The 22,392-nt window shown below is 39.3% G+C and overlaps 1 protein-coding gene across 1 annotated transcript; it reads right to left on the bottom strand.

Moving 5' to 3' along the window:
• Positions 1 to 1,175: 1,175 nt before the first annotated feature.
• Positions 1,176 to 22,190, bottom strand: LOC109631425 (RNA-binding motif, single-stranded-interacting protein 1). The gene is made up of 13 exons (XM_020090185.2): positions 21,846 to 22,190; positions 14,572 to 14,750; positions 12,817 to 12,875; positions 11,265 to 11,356; positions 7,958 to 8,115; positions 6,851 to 6,930; positions 6,164 to 6,276; positions 5,775 to 5,824; positions 5,576 to 5,663; positions 5,250 to 5,300; positions 3,970 to 4,080; positions 3,765 to 3,845; positions 1,176 to 3,657 (listed from the first exon to the last, which is right to left on the bottom strand). The coding sequence occupies exons 1-13, from the start codon at positions 21,894 to 21,896 to the stop codon at positions 3,586 to 3,588; spliced, it is 1,185 nt and encodes a 394-aa protein (XP_019945744.1). The 5' UTR covers positions 21,897 to 22,190; the 3' UTR covers positions 1,176 to 3,585.
• Between the last annotated feature and the right edge of the window lie 202 nt (positions 22,191 to 22,392).

Raw genomic sequence — 22,392 nt, 5'->3', positions numbered from 1 at the left:
CAGACAGCTGGAGGGTGAGTTTTTCTCCTCGGCTAGAGCTGGTGGCTTCCCGTAGGGTGGCACCGACACCCTGCAGGATACCGTTGGGGACCCATCTGCCATGGCAAGGCCTGTTCACAGACGCCCCCCCCCATCCACCCACCCCTACCTCCTGATACCCATTACTGTCCAGGCCATGCATGTTGTCAACAATACCATGTGACAGTGTCGTTAGAGTCCTCAAGCAGGTCCTCGCCCTCTGATAGCACAGATATTCATAAACACTGATGCCTGCACCAAGCTGCATGCTCAGAGGAACATGTGAAGGAAAACATTTCCATCAGGAATATTGAGACAAGGCTGAGTTTGAGTGCTGTTATTATATGTGATGACATTCATATATTTGTTTAATCGTTAAGGACTGAAACTGATTGTTATTAAAATAGCATATGGGTTTGTTGCCATCAAACTGTACAGTGAAGACACCACATTTCAGAAGAAATGCACATCATACCTCCACACATCTTGCTTGCAGCTGTAAGAGATAATAGCTTCTCATTAATTCACAGAGCGGACTCCTGAAGGACTGACTAATGTATGTGCAGTATATGTGTGTAGGGGATGGTCACTGTCATGTTAATGGAGTCTGGTATCTCGGAGAAAAGTGACAGTGAAGGGACCTTTGTGAGCTGCTGCTTTAATTAGAGTATTAAACAGATGTTGTTCCGTCTCCCAGATTTCTGCATTTCTGAACTCCAGTCCATTTAGAGAATCTTTATTCCACCTTATGTTTTAAATAATAAAATATTGAAATAAAAGCAGCAGCTCAGTGACAATGACCAATATCTTGGAATAATATGGAATACGATTGTTCGGCGGTGGGCATGTAGTTACTTTCAAGCTGTCTCAATAAAGGATATTAATTAATACATACTTATTTTCCAAGTTACGATAAAACCAGAAGTACAAGAGAAAGTGAGAGGCGGTGCTTTGATTTTAGTCGTCTACCCTGACAATAACATATTAAAATGTACAGTTCAACTGTTAAAATATAATTGACTGATAAGCCATATAAAAGATGTAATTCCATCATTTTATCATTAAACAATACAAGGCTAATGAAAGAACAGGTTTACTCTGGGTTCATGATCAGGACAGCAGCTCGTCTTGAGAACAAACACCAGACTCACAACAGATTAAAAGGTGAAAATCTTTAAAATCTTTATTCAAAAATGTCAAAGAAATGAACAGAATAAACCTTAGGCAACAAGCTACTTAAAAAAAAACAGGTCTTTGGATTTAACAAACACTACAAAACAAAAATACAGAGGAAAGTTTCCTTAAACTGTACATACAAGTTACCACTGGCATCTGTGTGGCACAAGTAAAAAAAAGATACAACTTTCATCTAGCACTATGAAAATCTTTCTTTTCTCAAGCTGTCTGTACAAAAAAATGTCATAAATTAGAACTTTCTTTTCCTTGTATAACTTAATGACTGTTTAACATGATGGTTACCTATATAAGCTTTTTTCTCTGACGCACCTCTGCAACTCTTGATCCTGGTACTTATGGCACTTGGTTCAGACACCATTAGCAGCATAAACCTCACATAACAGTATAACTTCTCAGTCTCAGGCATTACATCTCAAGTATTGCGGCCCCTCTGTGTGTTGCACACCCGTTAGCTTCAGAGGAAATGCTGCTGCGTGTTTGTCTTGACCCAAACACAAAGCAACAGACGTGTTTGTTTAAAGGAGCACAGATCCAGTGAACGCCACAAAGCTTCGCTGTCATCGACGGCCTCAAGAGATCTTAGATCAGCGTCTGAAATCTATTGTTATAAAAAAAAAGCAGCAGCTCTTTTGGAACTACAAAGCTGAATGTGTGAACATCAGGAGAAAAATGTCGCTGCCCCACCCGCCAATGACTACATTAATAACATCTTTAAGAAAATAGGTCTGATGCAAATCACAAAAAAAGAAAAGTACTCAAAAACAACCTGAAAGGAAACAGCTGTTTGTGGCCAGCTCCTGAGCGTGGCATTTGGTCTGGAAGGGTGGGCTGGACCTGCTAACCCGACCTATTACAGAGGAGAAAGAAAACTCTGAGGTAGATAATTGGTCAGACTGACCACCAGGTCGAATCACAGGCTTATTGGAGGACGCCTTGATCTAAAAGCCAACGTTAATAATTGGATATAATGTTGTTTTAGTGCTATCATCAGCTTTTACAGCACTGCCCTTTCATTGTTTCATCTTTTAAGCAAATTTTTTTGAATAACGTTGCATTTTCTGTCCGCGTGAAATTCATCTGTGGCACTTGTTGGATCTAGGCCTTCCTTCATGCTCGAGTGTGTGTGTCTGTACTTTACTGATACCTGTGAAAACTGAATGTTAATGTACAAAAAAAGGCACACTGTCCGCACTGCAATTTAGTTTTGCGGAGTCACTTCTGTCCTGGTTTAAGAGACAAATGATGCTATTTCCTCAGTGTACTATAGCTCACAATCTTTGGTGAAGTAAATTACAATTCAAAAGTGCCAAGTTTTTGTTTACTCTCAAAGAGCGAGGTGATATAAAATACACGTACTAATCTCACGTTACCCCTTGACTCTGTTCTAATACAAGGCTCCGATGAGTTTTTTTTTTTTTTTGCACAATCATCTGTGTTTTCCTGTTTGTTTGTTTTTCCAAATAAAAGTGAAAAAGACACACCTCATAAAAAAAAATCACAATTAATATCAATCCGAAAAAGACAAAAGCATAGACCGACAAACAAAACGAAATAGTCCCCTGTCATCCCTCCCCCAACCCCACCAAGATCCATTTCAGCTACTCTGCAATACCAAGTATTCAAAAAGGCAAGGTTCAAAAAATGGTGATCTTTCAGAAGAATGTCCTCATCTGACATCCAGACACATGAAGGGCATTCTTACTGAATAAATATTACATCCAATAAAAGCATCAGATGTGGAGTCATTTCATTCAAAATATTTCTTTCTCTACAATAAAGTTTCTATCAGTTCTGTGAGTTTTTATTATTTCTTTATGTCGTCTGTGGCCGGTTCAAATGTTTTGTGTATCATCCCCTCTCCATGGTGGTCTGTACAACTACTGTATCAAAACTATTAAGGCAAATTGTAATCAGACAGCAAGATCAATTCCAAAGTTCTAAAGAGAAATCACTTTACAAAAAAACAACAACAATCAATACTTCACCATAGCAACACTCACACAGCAAGCACAAAAACATCATTTTCAAAATGTCTGGCTTAAAAAGAAATTGTCTGAAAAAAAAATCTGGAAATATTAACAAATGACATATGAACTATCATGCACTTGAAACAACTTGTCTTTTCTTGTCTCCTGCAGCAATCCTTGGTAAACAATAAACATTGTAGTATCAAAATAAAACATTTTCAAAACTTGTTTTTTTTATTTTAAATATAATTTGAATCATTTGATTAACTCTGAAAAGGATCCCAAAAAATAGTTTCACTTAAACGTTTGCAGAACCTGTGCAAAACAGTGAAAAGATCCTCAGCTCCCCCATTGCATTTGTAGACGTGATTGCTTCAGCTGTTGTCCGAACGTTACCTCAGCGCTACTTGGTTTGTTGGTATGGATATGGGGAGTGATTTCTGGAGGAGTCCACTTGTGACTGTCCACCATTTTCCTGGAAGACAGAGTGAGATAACTCTGATTCTTTGCCAATGAGCTGTTGTTTCACATGAAGATAATGCTTTATGCTATATTAAGGCAGCATTGATGTTAAAAACGTACCTCCACAGGAACAGTGGCTGTCTGCATGTGTGCATACTGTGGGATGTATGCTCCTTGCATAGCTGTGTTGGCAGCCATAAACTGCACGATGAAGAAAAAAGAAATAGTCATGATCTGTGCGTTTTACAGTTTAATGAAACACATTTAAATATCATATTCTGGAATGGGTATAATGTGTGAAGTCATGTCTGGTTCAAGGTCTCACCGTTCCTGCGTTACCCAGAGAGAGGTGACTCATCTGCTGCGCAAGGGGGGCCATCATGGAAGTAGGCTGCAGTGACATAGATGGGTCCATAGAGGGCGATATCACTGTACCCTTGAGGAAAAGAATATGCAGGTGAGGGGCTGGGATGCAGCTGATGGAGTAGTGTCTTTCTTCTGGTGAACTGTGAGTAATAATGGTTTTGGTTCCGGATGAAGAGAGGGTTGACCAATTAAAAGCATGTTGATGGTTTGATCCCCGGCTCCTCCAGTCTGCATTCCGAAGTGCCCTCGGGCAACATAATGAACCTTAAATTGACCTTGATTGGCTGTGTCGACAGTGTGTGAATAGTGTGTTATAGAGAAGTGTGTGTATGGGTGTCTGTGACAGACTAGTGGATAAGTAGCGCTGAATAAATACAGTCCATTTGCCAGTTTGATTTCAGGAAAACAGAAACTGAATGATGTCAGCAGAAGGTCGGAGCATGAGTTTTACAAGTTGAACAAGTCGACCATGAGCAACTTGGCTGACCTGACCCATCCAACATTTTTTTTATCTTATATATATTGGCTCATTTTTAAAGAAATTCAATTCACACCCATCTGTTATGAAATATCCAGCCTCTGTCCTCGAATACTCATCTTTTTATAGACATACTCAAAAATTTTACATTCCTGAACTAACACTTCAACATAGTAAATTCTCAAAAATCAGTGTCACCTTATGTGCAACTATTACTATTTCATATTGTATCATCTACAGAAAAATACTAGACTAATTCATTGGATGTGGTCAAAGCGTTTATGATCGATGCTCCTACTCTCTGACCTCAAATTAACAGTATTTTAATGTTGTTTAATGTTCTCATTTACTGGTTTTACTGTTTTTGTTGTCAGACAATGGGACAGGTCATAAAATAGTGACTGAAACGTGCACCGTAAACACCTCATGTTTACCACTGGTCGCGTCAAAGCTATTTTCATGCTTCTAAAAGTCTTTACCCTGACACAAAATCTGTGCTGTGATCTCAGCTGTATTTACTTGTAAAATGACCAATCAGAGAGGATGCTAGGAGCTTATTCATGTATATGTCAGCTGCTGTGAGGTTTGTCTAATAAGGATTAGAGCCTCTTTGCAGAAGAAAAACAAAATCTGGAAATCTTGTAACAAATTAGCTTGTAAACTCTCCCCAAAAAGAAACAGACAGTCAGTGAGCAACTGTCGTACTGAAGAGAAAATGAAAAGAGAAAGGTGATGAGAGGATGAATAGATTTTGCTCTTACTGGGTGCTGCATGATGTACTGTTGATGAGGCACCCAGGATGGATTCTGCACCTGGAACATCACACAAACACTCTCTGTAAGAACTCTGGTTGGTTTAATTGGCACAATATCTAGGATGAAAGGCCACAGTTTCCTATGTAACATTTAACCTACAATTCTGAAACCCTTAAAAGGACCAGTTTCTAAATCCTGATGACACATTTCTTTATAAACATGAAAGTTGGGTAACTACATGTACAATTTCTATATCAAATGTTTTTTTTAAAGTACTAGAAATATAGCTTTTTATTACAGCTAAATCTACATAAATGAAATGAGCAGCAAACCTGGTATGTTGAAACTGGAGACATGTAAGGAGACATGGACGTCTGAGCAATCATCCTGTTTGAAATACTGTATGCAGGTGGGAAAAATCTGTGGACACGGAATAAAGTGCACTTCATTAAAATACGATTTTTTGTAAAATAGATACAGTGAAAATATATTGGCCACAGCTATGCAATCTAATCTGCTGTTGTAACTTACCCATTCTGCATAGCAGCTGCACTGGGATCGTAAGTGAGTGTCATTCCAGCCTGGGGGGAGAAAAACAGCACAGGTTTAGCAACGAAACTGATGAATGTAACTCAAAACAAACACAATAGCATTGTGCTACAGTTTCGACAGTTTATTGTGTATCTATAACACTCAAAGTTGAGGGAGGGAACCATTAACTACACAGGAGAATTCACAACAGAGAGTGTAACCACTTCAGATGCTTCACAGATACAACACTGTACGTGTAGGTTGTAATATGTGTTGCTGTGTGACAGCTGAAGCTGTTGTTAGTCATCAACACGTTTATCCTTCATTATTCATATATGCACCTGGATTTCTTCCAATCAGCCACTCTGATCTCTCAATCCACCACTTACCAGTCTTGAGTCACTGTCTCTCGCCCAGCCCCGACAATTCTGTGCAAATTTATTCTGACTTCTCTTTTTCTGCCCACCATCAGCAAACTTGCACAGCAAGGGTTCAGAGGGTACTGAGGAGAGAGAAAAGTACAAGAGAATAAAAAAAAATGTTGTCTTAGTCTAAGACTATCACACAGATCATTCTGTTGTTGCTCGCTATGCAGTCATTCACTCCCTGCAGCCTGGGAGTGTACATTTACAAGGCAGCCTGGGAACACAGACATCTAATTTGGCAGCTGTGGAGCTGTAATCCCCTCTGCTTCCTAAAGGAGGCGAGGCCAGCAGAAACTATTTCAGTCTAATAATCCAATTAAAAAGCTTATAGAGGGAGTGGAGGCCACACAGAGCTGCTCTCTCTCTCGTTTTCTTTGTCCAGGCTCTGCCACTTAAAGCTGAGTGTATATGAGCTCTGTACCAGCAGACTCTCTGACTCCTGCTGAAAGCATGAATCAGTTGGCTGACCACTTCATCCTGTCTATACAGCTCCACCTATTAGGACTGTGCACATTCTAATCATTAAAAGACAAATCCTGCTACTAACCCCTTCACACATATTCTTTTCACAATATGACTATTAAACTACATCGTTTTACATTACATTTCTGTAGTGTATGTCTGCAAATATAATTAAAGAGTATGTCTTACCTGGAAAACCTGGGGCTGTCTTAATAAACTTTCCATTGAAGTGAGAAATGACTGCATCGCATTTTTCAGTTGACTCCATCCTGTTGAAGTTAAAAAAGACAAACAGCATTAACCACATCGGTAGTAATGAGGGTGAGCAGCCTTCATAGATTTGTTTACTTTTCGGGTGGATAGAAAAGGTGGATCAAAGTAGTACGATTATATCTGTAGTGTACATACGGTATGTCATGGAATCAACTGGAATCGCACTTGCGTAACCGGACGTTTGACAGAAACAAAAATATCATAATGCATCTCTGGAACACACACACAAACACTCACTCACACACACACACTCACACACACACACACACACACACACACACACTCACACTCACACTCACACTCACACTCACACTCACACTCACACACACACACGCACACAAATTCCAGAGATGCATTATGATATTTTTGTTTCTGTCAAACGTCCGGTTACGCAAGTGCTGCCTGAAGAAGCCAGCACTATTACTATAATTAAATCATCCTGTCATTGTGAAACTGTTTTATAGGAGTTTCCGTTTGTGCATACGTGACCTGTTCTTCTACCTTGTTATTGACGACATAGTCATGTATTTTTTTGTTACTAATTTCAGAAATGAAACACGTTTGAATCAGCAAAACCCTATGTATTTTTAACTTCTTAATTGGTGTTTCATGTAATGCTTTTAAATATAATGACAATAGGTGTAGATAATTAGCTTTCATCTTAATTCTGAAATATTTTTTATATTATTAATATTATTTGGCTTAACGTTGCAAAGGGAGTATTGCTTCTTGTATAATTTCCTCTATCTCTTCATTCCACAGTGGTCTGTTCCTGTTTACTGCAGTAAAGTGGTCTATTTTGAAGCCATCCAATAAATGTCCTAATGGACAAAATGCTGATTAGAGACCAGACTAGGATGTCAGTCACCTCAGATGGTCACTGTGTATCAAATTTTATGTTATATTTGATTCTACATAGATTTGCTGATATTACATTCCTAAAGTATAAGTGGCATCAGTAGAAACAAATCTTTTGTTCCATTTGCTCAAGTCATTGACAAAGAAATTACACAAGTAGCTGACCTGGCAAAGCCCACTCCTCTGCTGGCTCCACTGGAGTCTCTCAGGATGCGTGTGGATATGACCTGGCCGAAGTGCTTCAACATGTTCTCTAGCTCCTGCTCGTCCATAGACAAAGGCAGGTTGGAGATATACAAGTTGGTGGGGTCTTGTTCTTGTTGCTGTATGGTCCAAAAATGAGAGAAAAGAAGCCAGAGGTAACATATTAACACACTGTTAAACACACAGATATACGTTTGAGTATCAGATTCAAATTTATGGAGCCTGAAAGTTATATCTTATGCGCATCAAGATATTAAGATATTACACAAGTGACATCAGCAGAAATCATTTGCTGCATATACATTAGCATGTAACTTCTCATAAGCAGTTCCATACAAACTTGCTTCAGTGATGTAGTAATGTAAAATGTTTAAAAAATGAGTTTTTTGCATACCCATATAATGTATCGCTGAAAATGGCTAAACACTGAATAGAATTTTAATATATTGTAGATCTTAGTAATGGAGTTAGCACATGTCTCTCTGTTGGGGGATTTTAGGGTAATAAAGGGTCAATATGAGCAGTGATAATTAGTGATTTGCATGCAGCCCACGGTGGCTTAAGGCTCACATCAGCTGATTTCTTGCCATGTTTTAATAGCATCAGCAGAAACAAAGGATGTGGCGATTAGTCCCAGGGGAGCAGCCTCTCACCATTACTATTCGTCATTGTTGTGTTGCATTCAGAGTTGGCTACAGGGACGGAATAGTTTATTTTAAGTAATGCACTGTTGGAAAGGTCAGAAGAAATAAGAAACGATATAGGAATGCTGTTCTCTATAATGCTCAACCACACAGCTTGATGAATTCCACACTGTGCCTAAATTAATATCTTATGTCACATAAGAGTTTAGCAAATCACTTGTATGTATTCAGAGACAGGGACAAACTTAAATAAGTATATAAGCACATTGAAACTAAAATTATTTAAGATAAAAAGAAGTTAAATTCCTATCAGGCCACTTCCTGACTTTCTACTAATAATGGGAGAATGTCAATTGAAGGATGCCAGTGCAGATAATAAAACCGGAAAGGGGACTTTTGTCAAGGAGTCCATTAAGCCCAAACAAGCTTCTGCTATTGTGAGAATAAAGCTGGAGTGAAAGGCTTACACTTTATAATGGCATTTACCTTCCACAATACAAAGATTAGACTGAGGCATGGCCCTCAACACTGCTCTATTTTAATTAAAAAAGCAAAATGGGTGCACGGAGGCATGTCAAGAAGCCCCACAGACCCCGAGACAGAGAAATGAGGCAAAGAGCTCTCTCTCAGAGCTATATGGGAACTAATTTTCCCTGACTGGTTCCTGTTACCATAACAACACACAATTATTTACTTCCTTTTCTGCTGTCAGGGAAAAGTATAATGTCCAGGCCTTACTTTATGGCCCCATCATCTGATAAACTACACCCCAACAAATAGAGCCAACTAGTGTTTTAAAAACCAAAACTAACTATTCTAAACTAATCAATTTGGTAATCTACAGTAACTCCAAATTAAGAATAAAGAAAGGTGTGTTAATCTGTATTTCTTGACTTTTGTACAGATGTTTTAAACACATTTAGAGAATGAATATTCATATTTCGGCGGTTTAAGCAAAAATCTCCTTTAGGTGGGAGATACTTTATAGATCTATAAGACTTCTGCGTGACTACTCTGAGCTCCTCGACTGACTTAAATGAAGAAACACAATCACGTGCCAGATAATTCCCCTGGTATGTCATCCCACTGTCAGCAACACAAATATCTAAATGCTATCACATCTGAAATCTTTCTGTCAGCCAGGCTGGGAGCTGTTGGCTGACATAAAACCTCGGGGAACCATCAGTGGTGTAAAAGCCTGCAACACTTGCAAGTAAACATACCTTATAAACCATGTAAGAGCAGAGCAGCTTATTACAAAATAAATTTAAACATTTTTGTTCAGCAGAAACATGCACTGTCATAACTCTGCTTTAGTGCAAAGGAAGTCAAACTGACTTTATTGCAGTTGGAAAAGAAATAGAATAAAACCAATGAACAAAAAACATCTGGTAGCTCAGATGCAGGAGGTGGCACTCTGAAATTGTGTTTATATAGCAATGTCTCACTGATGCAAAAACACAGAGAGGGAGGGTTAAGCAAGAGTCCATGACATCATTGTAAAAATATGAGAAACAGGAAGTGGTTTCCATGATGCACTAAAAATCCCAACCACACACCTGCAAGTGCCCATTGGAGCTCAATTCTTAGACTTTCTGTACTAAATCATGTGAAAAGAGATTCTGTCTCTAAATATCATGTTAAAAAAGAGCCTCTATGATCTACAGTGACAATAATAAAAACTACAATGGACCCTGCAGTCAGCAACAAGGATATTTTCACCAGGGATTTAGCTAAATGATAAACTGGGTGAAAGAGCATAAACTTATGACCTTTCTTTCACATGAACTCTTGATTCAAGATGTATAAAGTGTGAATGATAAGTTTGTGACCTTAGGTAGGAGATTAATTTAACATCTCTTCTTACATATGCAGAAATTATTATGCACAAAGTTTCAGAGTGAATAACTCTGGAATTAAAATTAAAATCTCAAGTCAGCAACATCTGAGAAAATAAACAATGACTTTGTGAGGTCGTCCGCTACCATAGTAAAGGGCTTATCACCTCAGGGACCTCCTTAGGTCCAAGGTTGTGGTGGCAACACGAGGAGAGGGTGTCCCTACTTACAACATGGCGAACAGGTGGACTACTGAATTTAAACATGGCACAGCGAGCCTAGAAGATGACCCCATCCTAAAAGCCACTGACGACATCTGTCTAACAAAGAAGAGATCAGGGTCCTCAACGATTGCTGAACTAAGAGTGCCAACATGAAAGGGAACTATGATTAAAAAATAAATGTACTTTTCTAAAAGTGACTCAGTCTGACTTATCAATGACACTGTTTTCATGTCACACAAAGACTGAAAATCTTTTCAATCCACATCATATTTAATAAATAGTAAATATGGTGCAAATGCCTAAACCAAATTAAGTTCCATACACCCCCATGTGCAAATTACCACTGTCGTCTGTCATGATTAAATTCACTGATCTCAGAGTCACCGAGCAGATCTAAAGACCAAGCATTGGGGGTCCTACACATACCAGTAAAGGACTCCAGTCTATTTAAAACCACAAGGATTAGGTTTGAGCTGCCATACAATCCAGATGGAGGAGAAACAGTGTGAATGAGTGACTTGTATGGGTGTGATATGAGGATTACACAGTAAGAAGCCCTCACCTTTGCCATCTGAGCCTGGACACCAGTCGTCTTCAGGGCAGCCACAGCTTTCTGGGCCGCAGTGGGGCTGTCAAAGTCCACAAAGCCATATCCTGCGGAGACGGGCAGCTCAGTTACGACAATATATCTATGGCAAGCATAATGGAAGAGCCACTGTGTTGTTGTCTGCTGTGGATGGTGATGGTCTGTGCTTATCTCGTGTTACTATATGGAAGCTTTAAATTTACATCGTTACTGAACAGTCAATTCTGGTTAATACTTTTGTGTAAGATCAACACAGAGCCTATGCAAGCTATCTATAGTGTTGAGTATTTATACTTATGTGCTGGTGTGACTGTGTCTTCTTTGTGAACTGAAACAGCAGATCATGTTGGAGCTGGAACTTATAAATGTTGATCTAGAGTTACTTTTACTGAAATTACTGCCACACAGGAAAGAGAGAGGTCGTCAGAAGAGGTGATGTGTAAGACAGTTGGACTGTTTTGTGTGCTTGTCTGGCCACAGAGAGTCTGGACCAAGTGGACCAATAACAGTTGTGGTCTGTGTCACAGCAATGTGTGGTTACATTTCTTAGGATGTTCATGTCAGGCAACAGAGTCAATTCGACAGAATTGTGTATAAGCCTTAAGTATTCACACACATCTGCGCATTTTATGCGTATATGTGCTTGTGTGTGTGTTTGTGTCTTTGTGTGTGTGGGAGTAGAGGTAGAAAGTGCTGAGGATGCAGATACCAGTGTGACATTCATGGCTCAGGTCGGCTCTTTGTCCTGGGAGGTACAAACAGGGTGAAATCATAGTGCCCGCCCTGCAGCTGCTATATTTAACCTGAGTGATGGTGAATATGTCAGAGCTCTTTTGGCGCTAGAAATGGGTCACATTGGTACTAAAAGTTTAATGTATACAGTTAGTTCTTGAAAAAGAATACAATTAGACTTTATTAAAAAAAAGATTTTTGTGAGTCTTAAGGTGGCATGAGGTTATTGTCAGCCATTTCCAGGGTTCTATTTAAAATTCAGCTGGAGCTTTACAAGGCATTTAATGGTGTCCCATTTCACTGAGAACCTTTGATTAACTTTAATCTGCATAATCCAGAGGAGAGTGACAAAGTATTCTCTTAATCCCAACAGCTCTAGATGAGAGAATCGGTAAATCTCTCTTTGGCCAGGTGGACCGTCTACTAGGACGGGAACAAAACCAGCACTGTCATTCAGTAGAGAGAAGAGGAGGCGGCATCCTCCCTGGTATCCACCCACAGCACAGACACACCAACAGGGCTGAGGCTTAAAATAACAAGAGCTGGGAGGAAGCTTTGAGAAGCCTGGCTGCCTTGTTTCCTCACGTGACCAGATCATCTGAGACAAATACATGGCTGTTGAATGACTTAAGATTTAGGCAGGATTCACACATTGGTTGTATTTTGTGAAAGTGTAGAAGTGATTTTCTCTCTCGCAGTAAGGGGCGGAATATCCAGCAGGGCTTTATTCATACTTAATTAGAAGACAAATAAAAGAGGGTGTTGTTGTGAAGCTGAAAGAATTAAAATCACACACCTTTACATTTGTTTGTGGTCTTGTCCAGGATAGCCTTTGTTGATACAATTTTACCATACCTACGAGAGGAGCAGAAAGGCGAGGCATTGTTAACAGGATTATATACCAGACACAGCCAGTTATAAAACACACAGAGACGGTTGAGCAACAATCTATGACATCACCGTGAAAATATGAGAAACAGGAAGTGGTTTCCATGTGGTGCTGAAAATCCCTACCATGTGAGTGCAAAGCTTAACAGTCCCCTTTTACAGCCAAACTGAACCAGTAAATGAAACTATATAAACAGTCTTAAACGTCTGTTGGATATATCGGATTATCAATATCTTATCTTTGTATATGGGGAGTTTATGTAGTATTTTAACATATTTTATATTTAGGGACAATGGTCTGTGAACACTTTGCAATTTTTTTTAATGGTACTTTGTTTTCACAGAAGATACATTTTCAAACGTATAAATCCTGGTATGTAAATGAAAATGATTGCCTCACAAAAAAAAGAAATTATCAAATTTGATAGTCTGGTCTGGTTCATGGTGTTACCATGGTTTGAGCAGAGCAGTATTGTTGTTATGCATGCAGGCCACAGCAAAGCATTAGTGGTAACATCAGAGAATACAGTGTTACTATAATGTCTGTTCTAAGGGTTAGAAGAGCTAGAAGAAGCTTTGACACAGGAAAAGTTAAAACAAACTGACAGTACTGAACCAAATGATCTCTCTCTTTTTTATGTGACTTCTTCTGAGTGTTACTAGTTTATTAATTTAATCAATGTTTTACACGTTTTAAAATGTATAATACTAATATTTTGAATACAGGTCTGATTGTAAGTACATCAATGTTTAAAAAGGTCACACAAGTGGTTGTCTTTTGATTCTTCATAAAGTAATTCTTTCATTTGAAATATAATTATTTTGTCAATCTATCTACACATATCAATTTTAAATGTATGCATTCAATAAATAGTGACAGTGACAAAAGCCCCAATGTGCCCTGCAATCAACCGGGAGGGTATTTTAGCCTGGGATTACAGTAAACGCTAAACTGGGTGAAAGAGCTTCCCATCATCTGAACTCTAATCTCATATTATGTGTGGCCACCGTGTGCTCGCTCTTACAGTGCCATCAGACTGTACAGTACATATAGTTACAATCACGATTCAGGATCATTCAGTGTGACCCTGCGACAGAAGAAAAAAGAAGGTCTTGTTTGTAGATGGGGCCTGGGAAAATAAAGCAAACAAACCACCAGGGTGGTCTCTCTCTCTCTGCTTGGAAATAATAAAGCATTCAGTGCACAAAGAGAGCTGTGGGCCACCACTGATACTACATTTCGCTTTTATCCAAACATGATATATGAAATCTCTGCTGCTGTGCTCCACATGCTGTCAACAAGCTCATCTTACACTCTGTCCTCCATTTTTAATCTTATATAAAAACAAAGCCTTTGTTAAAATCTCAAATATAAACTACTCATTTTTTAAATAAAAAGTAATTAAATCTTGCCCAATTTATCATTAAAAAGAAAGATAATATTAACAATAATTTACTACATAGACAACCCTATCAGAAAATGTATCTAGTAAATGGAACATGTACATCTTACCTTTAACTTTTTCAAACCTATTTATATTTTACCAAATAGAAATCAATACATGACTGACCGCAAATTTAAACGAGACCTGAAAACTAAGTAGGCCAAAAAATCAATGTCTGATCAATACCAGATAATGACGAGTGGAAGTGCGGTACTCACGGCTGACAGAGCTTGACCAGGTCATGATCTGTGGTTGAGGGGGACAGGCCTCGGATGTAGAGGTTTGTCTTGCTGAGCTGGTCCCAGCCTGCAGTGCTGCTGCTGCTGCTGTTGTTGGTGCTGCTGTTGGTGCTCGGGCTGGGTGGAGCCATGGGGTGTGACGATGGGACAACCGGTGGCTGGGATGAGCAGGACAGAGAAAAAAAAAACGAGGTTAATCCTGGGTGTTGATTAAATAATATTGTCTATCATTGTTAGATAACATTGAGATTACGCGTACATTTAGTCACAAAAGGTGCTCTTCAGAATATAATTCAAACATTAAAAGATGTAACACTTCAGGGAACATTAGTTTAACATTTAAGCATGTCATTGAGAATGTAAAAGAACAAAGTTAACCTAAAGATAGTGAAACACTGTGGCTGCTGTTTCAAGTTTGTTTCATCTCTGACCACACCACCATCACAGACGGTTGTAGCTGGGTAGAATTGTGACTCTGATGACACGCTGTGCTGGTTCCCTCCGTAGCGTATGTTGTTTGTCAATGCATCACTGCAGCTAGTTTGACTGCTGGAGGTCAATGGACACCAGATAGCCGGGGGGGGGGGTTAAATCTGCATGCACTATTGATATCTTATCACCTTAAAAACTGACGTGACAAAGTTGGTCCAGGGCAACAGTTTACATCTGGAGTCGTGCTGCTGGCCACTTGATTTAAATCTAGTCTTCACTCTTACTATAGCTCTGTTTGGCTCTGCAATATGTGCACTGGCTAGCTACTACTCACTGCTGTTTGGTACGGGGCAGTGTTTTTGATCATATGGATTTCACATATTGTTATGTGGTGTTGTTTTTTATTTGAAAATATTCTTATTAAAACTTATACTGAGTTCATTGTATCAGAAGAATATTTCCTTCTTTCATGAAGTCTCATGAAAATGATGTCCAAGACAAGACTCACTGTGTGCCATGCCCTCAACAAGTCACAGTCACATAAGAGGGTCAAAAGGATTAAAATCCCTGGGCACACCATTATAAGTATCACCATCATTGTGGGTTTCTGTTCAGTGCAAGTATTGCTGTTTTACAGAGCAGTGATCCATATCTGCAGGCTAACCTGCATCGCACCATCTCTGACAACACAATCAGGGTCCACTGGGGCCTGTAGCTCTGACATCAGTGTCACACAGAGGTCACACTGCTGTGGGCTTTCGAACCAGGTATTTGTGGGTCAACATAAACAATTATCTCTGGTCTACTTCCAGACCTCTAAACCTTAATGCCCCTTTTACAGATAACTTTGATTATCAGATCGATTTAAGTGACAAGAGGAACGACTGAAGTTAAGAACATTGCTATCTTCAAGATTATATAAACACACAGTCAGGCAACATGAAATCCCCATATGCTATTCAGTTTTGGTTCAAGTAAAAGTACTGCATAAAATAGTGACCAAGGGCAATGGGGAAAAACAAGCAAAAATCCCTCTGTGATTGGGCAACTTTGTGATTCATGTTTACAAGACACAGATGTTGTGGTGTGAGAGAGCTTTCCCCTTCAGGGATTTGTGTTCTTCTCTACTATCTGACACTAACACCCCCCACCCCCCCCTCTCTCTCTGAGGAATAACAAGCTGAGAAGAAGATGATAGAATCCCAGGCATGAGGTGGTGATAGGATAGAGCAACCCAAGTCTGGACTTCAGCCTAAAGGATTTTTTCTTGTTCCTGGCCAGTTGACTGCCTCACATGCCTTCACTGTGAAAAAAAAAAGTTTGACCTTCTGCTTTCCAACTCATAGTTATGACAACCACAACAATAATAAAAAAAAACAAATGATAATAATAATCATACATCAATTTATTTGTATTGCTCATTTCATATATAGAATGTAGCCAAATGTAGGCTAAAGTGAAGCGATATGTTTTTAGCTCATCCTAATAAACCAACAGCAGCTAATTGCAGCGTTCTTGAAGGCAGATACTTAACAAGGGAGTTTGTGATGTAACTTGGTCCAAGCCCCTTGTATATAAGGGGCTAGACCATATAAAATTTTTAATATTACGGGAAGCAATCTGAGTGCATGGTCTAAATGGAATGGCGAAAATGCATTTTCCAGTTTCCAAATATAGTTTTGCAAGTTTAACAGTGGAAAAGAAAGCTGTGGCAGAATCAAAAAGGTTGTGTTTCGGGTGTCAAATGTAATTAATGAAGCAAAGAGGGCCACCTTGCAGCCCCTTTAAAAGCTAGGCACTTTGGCAGATTGCCATTACAAGGGCAAATTCGCCAAGTAAGAAAAAACAATGTCTTTCAGCAGAGAAGTGAATGCCTACAAGTAGACCATACTACCCCTCTGACTTCACACCATTTTTGTTGGTCAAAACCGCAATTGCTGTCCAGTGCCTCAAGCCATATGCCAGCAACATCCTAGACCAGAAGTAATTTTGAGACATTAGCATTGCATAAAGCTTGTTGATAGTGCTCCAAAATTCATAACCTCAGAGGTAATCTTGGGAGTTAATTTCCCCTGATAATTTTATTTTTGATAAAAGTTTGTTTTAAGGCCGACCAATCCACATTTCCAGGTGATTGATTCATGGTCAACTGTATCAGATAATGTGCTTGGGTCTAAGAGGACAGGAATTGAGACCTCATTTTCATCAGAGTTTAGTCTGAAATCACTGATTCATAAAAGTAATTTCAGCACTGTGTATGTTCAACAGCCTGGAAATGGTTTTCTATAATTAAGTACTTCACTTGCACTGAAACTTTCTTTTCAAGTATCCTATTAACAGATGACTGGTTGAATATCACCTGTAGATGCTCAGTGCATTACCATCTAGGTTGGGTTTCAAAGGAAAGGTATCTGGGAAGATGTCAATCTAAAGATATATTTATAACCCTCAGGACATGACTTGAAACCTCACTGAACACCCACTTAAAAATGCTAGGTCAAGCTGTGGAAGAGTTATACTCATTGACAATCTGCAAAGCTCAGTTGACATAATACAGGTACATTTTCCCATGGTTACATCTTTTTTACAAGGTTTGCTGAGGTTTTGTGTGTTTACACCAGCAGCAATTTTGGCTCTAATTAAAGTTGGCCATTTTGTTACCAACAGACAATTCCAGTTCTTTGCATTTTGGGGCTATAAGCTGTGGGGGTGTGGCTGGATGGTCGAAGGTCTCCTTTTACTATTATTCATTCATAGCTGGTGGTATCAAGTGAGATCATTTCTGATTTCTTGGTAATGGACATAATGTACTGTTAATTCTGCTTTGAGGTTAAAAGCAGGATATTCAAATGATGAATTCACCCAGGTCAATGTAATTACACATAAACTGTTTGGAGAAAATGTCAGCAACCCCTCCTCTTGTTCTGTTATGTCTGACTATTTCAGCTGTAGGGAATATGACAGGCCCACTGGCTGTGACTGAACATTGACAACATAAAGATTACTGTGACGTTTACCAGATGATCTGTTTGCAACAATGTGTGACTATGCCACTTTATATAACCGGTATGTTTAAGGAAGAGGCATTAGGTCTGTATCAGCCCTGGACGACACCTCAGTCTGTGGTTATTGCTGTTTAATAGTTCATTCATTTGATGAGGGATTACGTGACAGGAAGGTAGGTGATAGGTAGAAGATAGGTGAGTTTGTTGCAGGGGGAATAGGGGAGTTTTTGGGTCCTTGAATAACAGAAAGACATCATTTGAATGCCATAGGTGGTGTAGAGCAGAGGGCCAGGTAAGCGGAGAGAGATACAGGCTGTCTGACTGCTTCGCTCTTATTCACACATTCTTGTATGGGTATCGCTAACCAAGTGCATGACGTAGATTGGCAGAGTAGAATATTCAGGATCCAGGGGTATTTAGATGAATCCCATCAGGTTACAATATGTCTCCACAATTCCAAAAGAAATTGAAATTCCCAGACAAATGTGTCATACAATTACATTTTCAATATTTGCCATTCTTACATGCTTGGTTATAGAGTCCCCACTCAGAGTAGTGCCTGCCGTATTAGGTGTAGAGCTAGCATAGTTTCATGTATCCCTCGGTCTGGTGGAGGTTTAGGTCGATTTCTTGAATTTTGGTTAGCCTTAATGCTAGTGGTATGATTATCTCCACTCAGTAAATATAGTAGTTAGTTTTAGTAGTAGTAGTTAGTTAGTATTAGCACATTTCCCTCAGAGCCAGTGGCTTGTGTCTGTTTTGCAATGAGAGTCCAGGAGTGGGCGAACATACACTTAAATTTGATTTTTTGCTGGATTTGCCGGACAACATCAGTCCAAGTCTTGGCTGGAGTTGATGTTTTCTGTCTGGCGCCAGTGCTTTGACAGTGAGAAGTGTAATTAGGGAAGGCTGGTTTGGGAGCCTCCGTAACTAATCCATTTGCGTTAGGACACATCCTGGATGCTCCATATTTGATGTAATCCCTTTCATAAAAAAACAGGGTCCGTCTGTTAGCATTTGGTGGATCGGCGCCTAGTACAGTAGCTGCTCCGAAGTGAATTCAAGGCAGAACTTCAAACTTCTTTTCAAGCTGCTTGAATTTTCTGAATCAGTCGCCCACAGTTGGTGCAGCTTGCTAATTTTCCTGAGTTTTTTGATATAGGTGTTATGTTGTCTTGTATGTAAGGATGAAATTGTTACTGATTTCACACTGAACTGGACAGTAAGTATTACATTTTCATATTTAATTATCATTTAAACTGTTTGTTTGCCAAACTTTGAAAAACATGGTAAAAACTGTTGTGTGCTTCAAATAACGTGAACAACAATCTTGCAGACGGATGTCTGCAGACACAGCGTGTAGCATATTTTTGGTTTGCATTAAGGAAAACATGGAAGAAGGCAATGACAGCACTCAAGAGATTTTTCATCCCTCTAAAATTACTAAGTCTGAAGAACGTTGTATATTGGTTTTTATAGGGGGGGTTACATTTCTATTCTTGTGAGTCATCTCCGTGTCCAACACCCAATACTCTATAGAAAATGCAATGTAATGGCCAATGTAACTGCTGATAGCTCTTTTTGGAAGAATGTTTGAGAAATTAGAACATGAAAGAAGAGCTTGTAAAGCATATAGCAAGCAGAGAGCTGAGGAAGCATAGGTATGGACTTTTTGGAAAAAGTCCTTATTCCCTTCACCCTAATCACTAGTTGATTATTTGATTTAGAGCATGGAACTTTACATAAGTCTAAATTATTCAGAGGAGATGACATTTAACCACCAACTGGGGCAATTTTGATACTGTTGCTACTTCAAAAGGTGAAAGATAGGAAAGAAAAAACTCATCACTATACTGAATAGGTGTGAAATATATCACAGCTGCTTGCATGACTAGCACATATAACAGAACCATGGCTGCATTTCCAGATTTTTGTGAAGTTATTGTCAAGAATTGCAGAACACAATGTCAGGCAAAAAAAAGAAGTCAGTTTGGCACAATATGAAATACTTTGAATTCAAATTAATCTCACATACCAAAGAAAGGCAGATAGGGTATCATGATTCTAGATTGGAGTTACCTTCCTCAACATGGAAAATATGTCCATCATAGGGATGTCATGGGATGTCTGCTGTTTTCTTACAGTCATTGAGCTACACTTGATAGCTGAAATCTGAAATTAAGTGTGTAAATGGGATTTGTTGTTTTGTTTTTTGCCGTGGTATCGTATTGGGTATCGAGAATCGTGGAAATTTCATGGTATCGTATCATCTACTACATTTTTGGTATCGTGACATCTCCAGTCCCTAAATATATGGTTTTCATCAAATGATCACACTAAATGATGCAGGCTAGCATCTCAATAAAGCCTTGCTAATTTGACTTGGTCAGGGATGTTAAGGGTTACAAGCACTCATTTCAGATTAAAAAAGAGAAAACATGTTTTAATTAGTGCCAAGACTAACAGCATTAAGTTGAACTTCAGGACAAGAGATGACAAAAATAAACACAAACCTAAGCTGGGAAATCAATGGGTTGAGAGACTAAGTGTTTTAAATATACAAAAGCTCTAAGTTTTTATTGTATTTAACGTTTATCAGCCTTTATCATCAGTCTGCACTGCATTCGTGAGCTTTAAATACATCACACAATTGTTAGTTTATAGTTTATAACATATGAACAAACACACAAGACAATTACCTCTTTAAAGAAAAATGCCTGCAACACCTCCATTTTCACTATCAGGGATTCAGGATTCGGGTGACTTTAACTTTCTCTTTCTCTCTGGGACTGAAAGTAAATTTTGTTTTCATTCATATGCTTGACTCTGCTCAGATGCAGTGGGACTGTGACAGACTGTGATGGGGGGAGAGGACAGCATCTTATCAGCCAGTTCCAGACTAGCAGAGCCCCGTCATATCCGAGCTGGAAATACACAGGGCTTCCAGTAACAAGCCTCGCCCATGGAGCTCTAGCCACAGGACGACAGCATGAGCAAGACAGAGTAGATACGCTTATTCAAATCTTTTGGCTAAAGGGAGTTTTCTTTTTTCTTTCTTAAATCTATATGTAATTGGAACTGGGACAAAGTGGACAAAGCATCTGTAGGAAATTAGACACTTATTTCTGAAACCTAATACTGCAAGGTAAAAATAATGTGTTCGATCACATTTTTTAGAATGTATAAAATAAAATTATTAGTCCCATTATGGGGAAATTTACCTAGTTACAGCAGCAGAAAAGATATAGTTAAATACACTATAAACACACAAACTATAACAGATAGATAGACAGACAGATAGAACGCAAACAAAATATAAACAGTATAAGAATGCTGCACATGTATGATATTGAATCACACTTCAAATCGTTTGGGATTGGCTATAACACCCCACAGTGATAAAACAGAAACCAAATACAAGGTGGACTGATCCAAACCATGCAAGGACATATTGAATGGACACTGGTTGAGTGTGCACTGTATATCATTAGAGATACTACATAATAGATGAGGGTCACTTTAGGAGAGGGCTGGCCTTCTGTTTGGACAGTCGAGCCTTGACATTAGCAGAGCATCAACTCCAGAGATCGGCCTGTGTCTACCCCAGCACTGTCAGAGCAGCAGGTATTCTCATTATGTCTGGATCTCAGATCAGACACGTGAACACAACACGTCCACTTCACACGACATTGGTAAAAAACAAGTTGTTGTCTCTTTTCACGTTGTGCGTTAAGTTTATTTTTGACTGTAAGCTAATGTCAAACAGCAAATTGGGACACCTCGATAGCTATGTGTGGCGATTTTCATTTTGTTTACCTGTTTGCGATATGGAGTCCTCAGTGGGTTTCCAGTGTTGGCAAAAATCATCCTCGGTTCGGAAAAGGGAGGGTGTTTTTGTTTCTTTAGTTGAAGCCACAGACCTGTCGCGAAATACGTCAAACTTCTCGCACAAGAGTGAAAGTGGTTGACGCGAATGTCCTCCTTACTCCGCTGAAGGACCCGAGGAGATGTTTCTGCGCATATTAGCCGTGTACATGTCCGTGTGGTCGTCGACTATCCGGCGATAGAAAGCTCCGTAAATCGTCCCAACTTGGAGCCGCCCAGCCCCGCTGCCCTGACTGGATTCATTGATCTGCAGTCGGGGCCGCGCAGGACGGGCACTGCTACGGCGGGAGGAACCATTCGCTCTCCTGGAGTAGGGGTGACTTTTTAACAATACTCCTCTAAAACACATCGCAGTTCGTTTATGTTTGGCTAAATTGATATTCAGAGTATATTTTCAGTTTTATTAAAATACAACCTGGGTTTTTTTGTCCACTCATATGTCCATATTCCCCCAAGGAAGACAACATCAAAAAGGCGT

The sequence above is a fragment of the Paralichthys olivaceus genome, chromosome 10 (genome assembly GCF_024713975.1).
Source record: "Paralichthys olivaceus isolate ysfri-2021 chromosome 10, ASM2471397v2, whole genome shotgun sequence".
Lineage (NCBI taxonomy): Eukaryota > Metazoa > Chordata > Actinopteri > Pleuronectiformes > Paralichthyidae > Paralichthys > Paralichthys olivaceus.
This window is presented reverse-complemented; position numbering and strand designations above follow the sequence as displayed.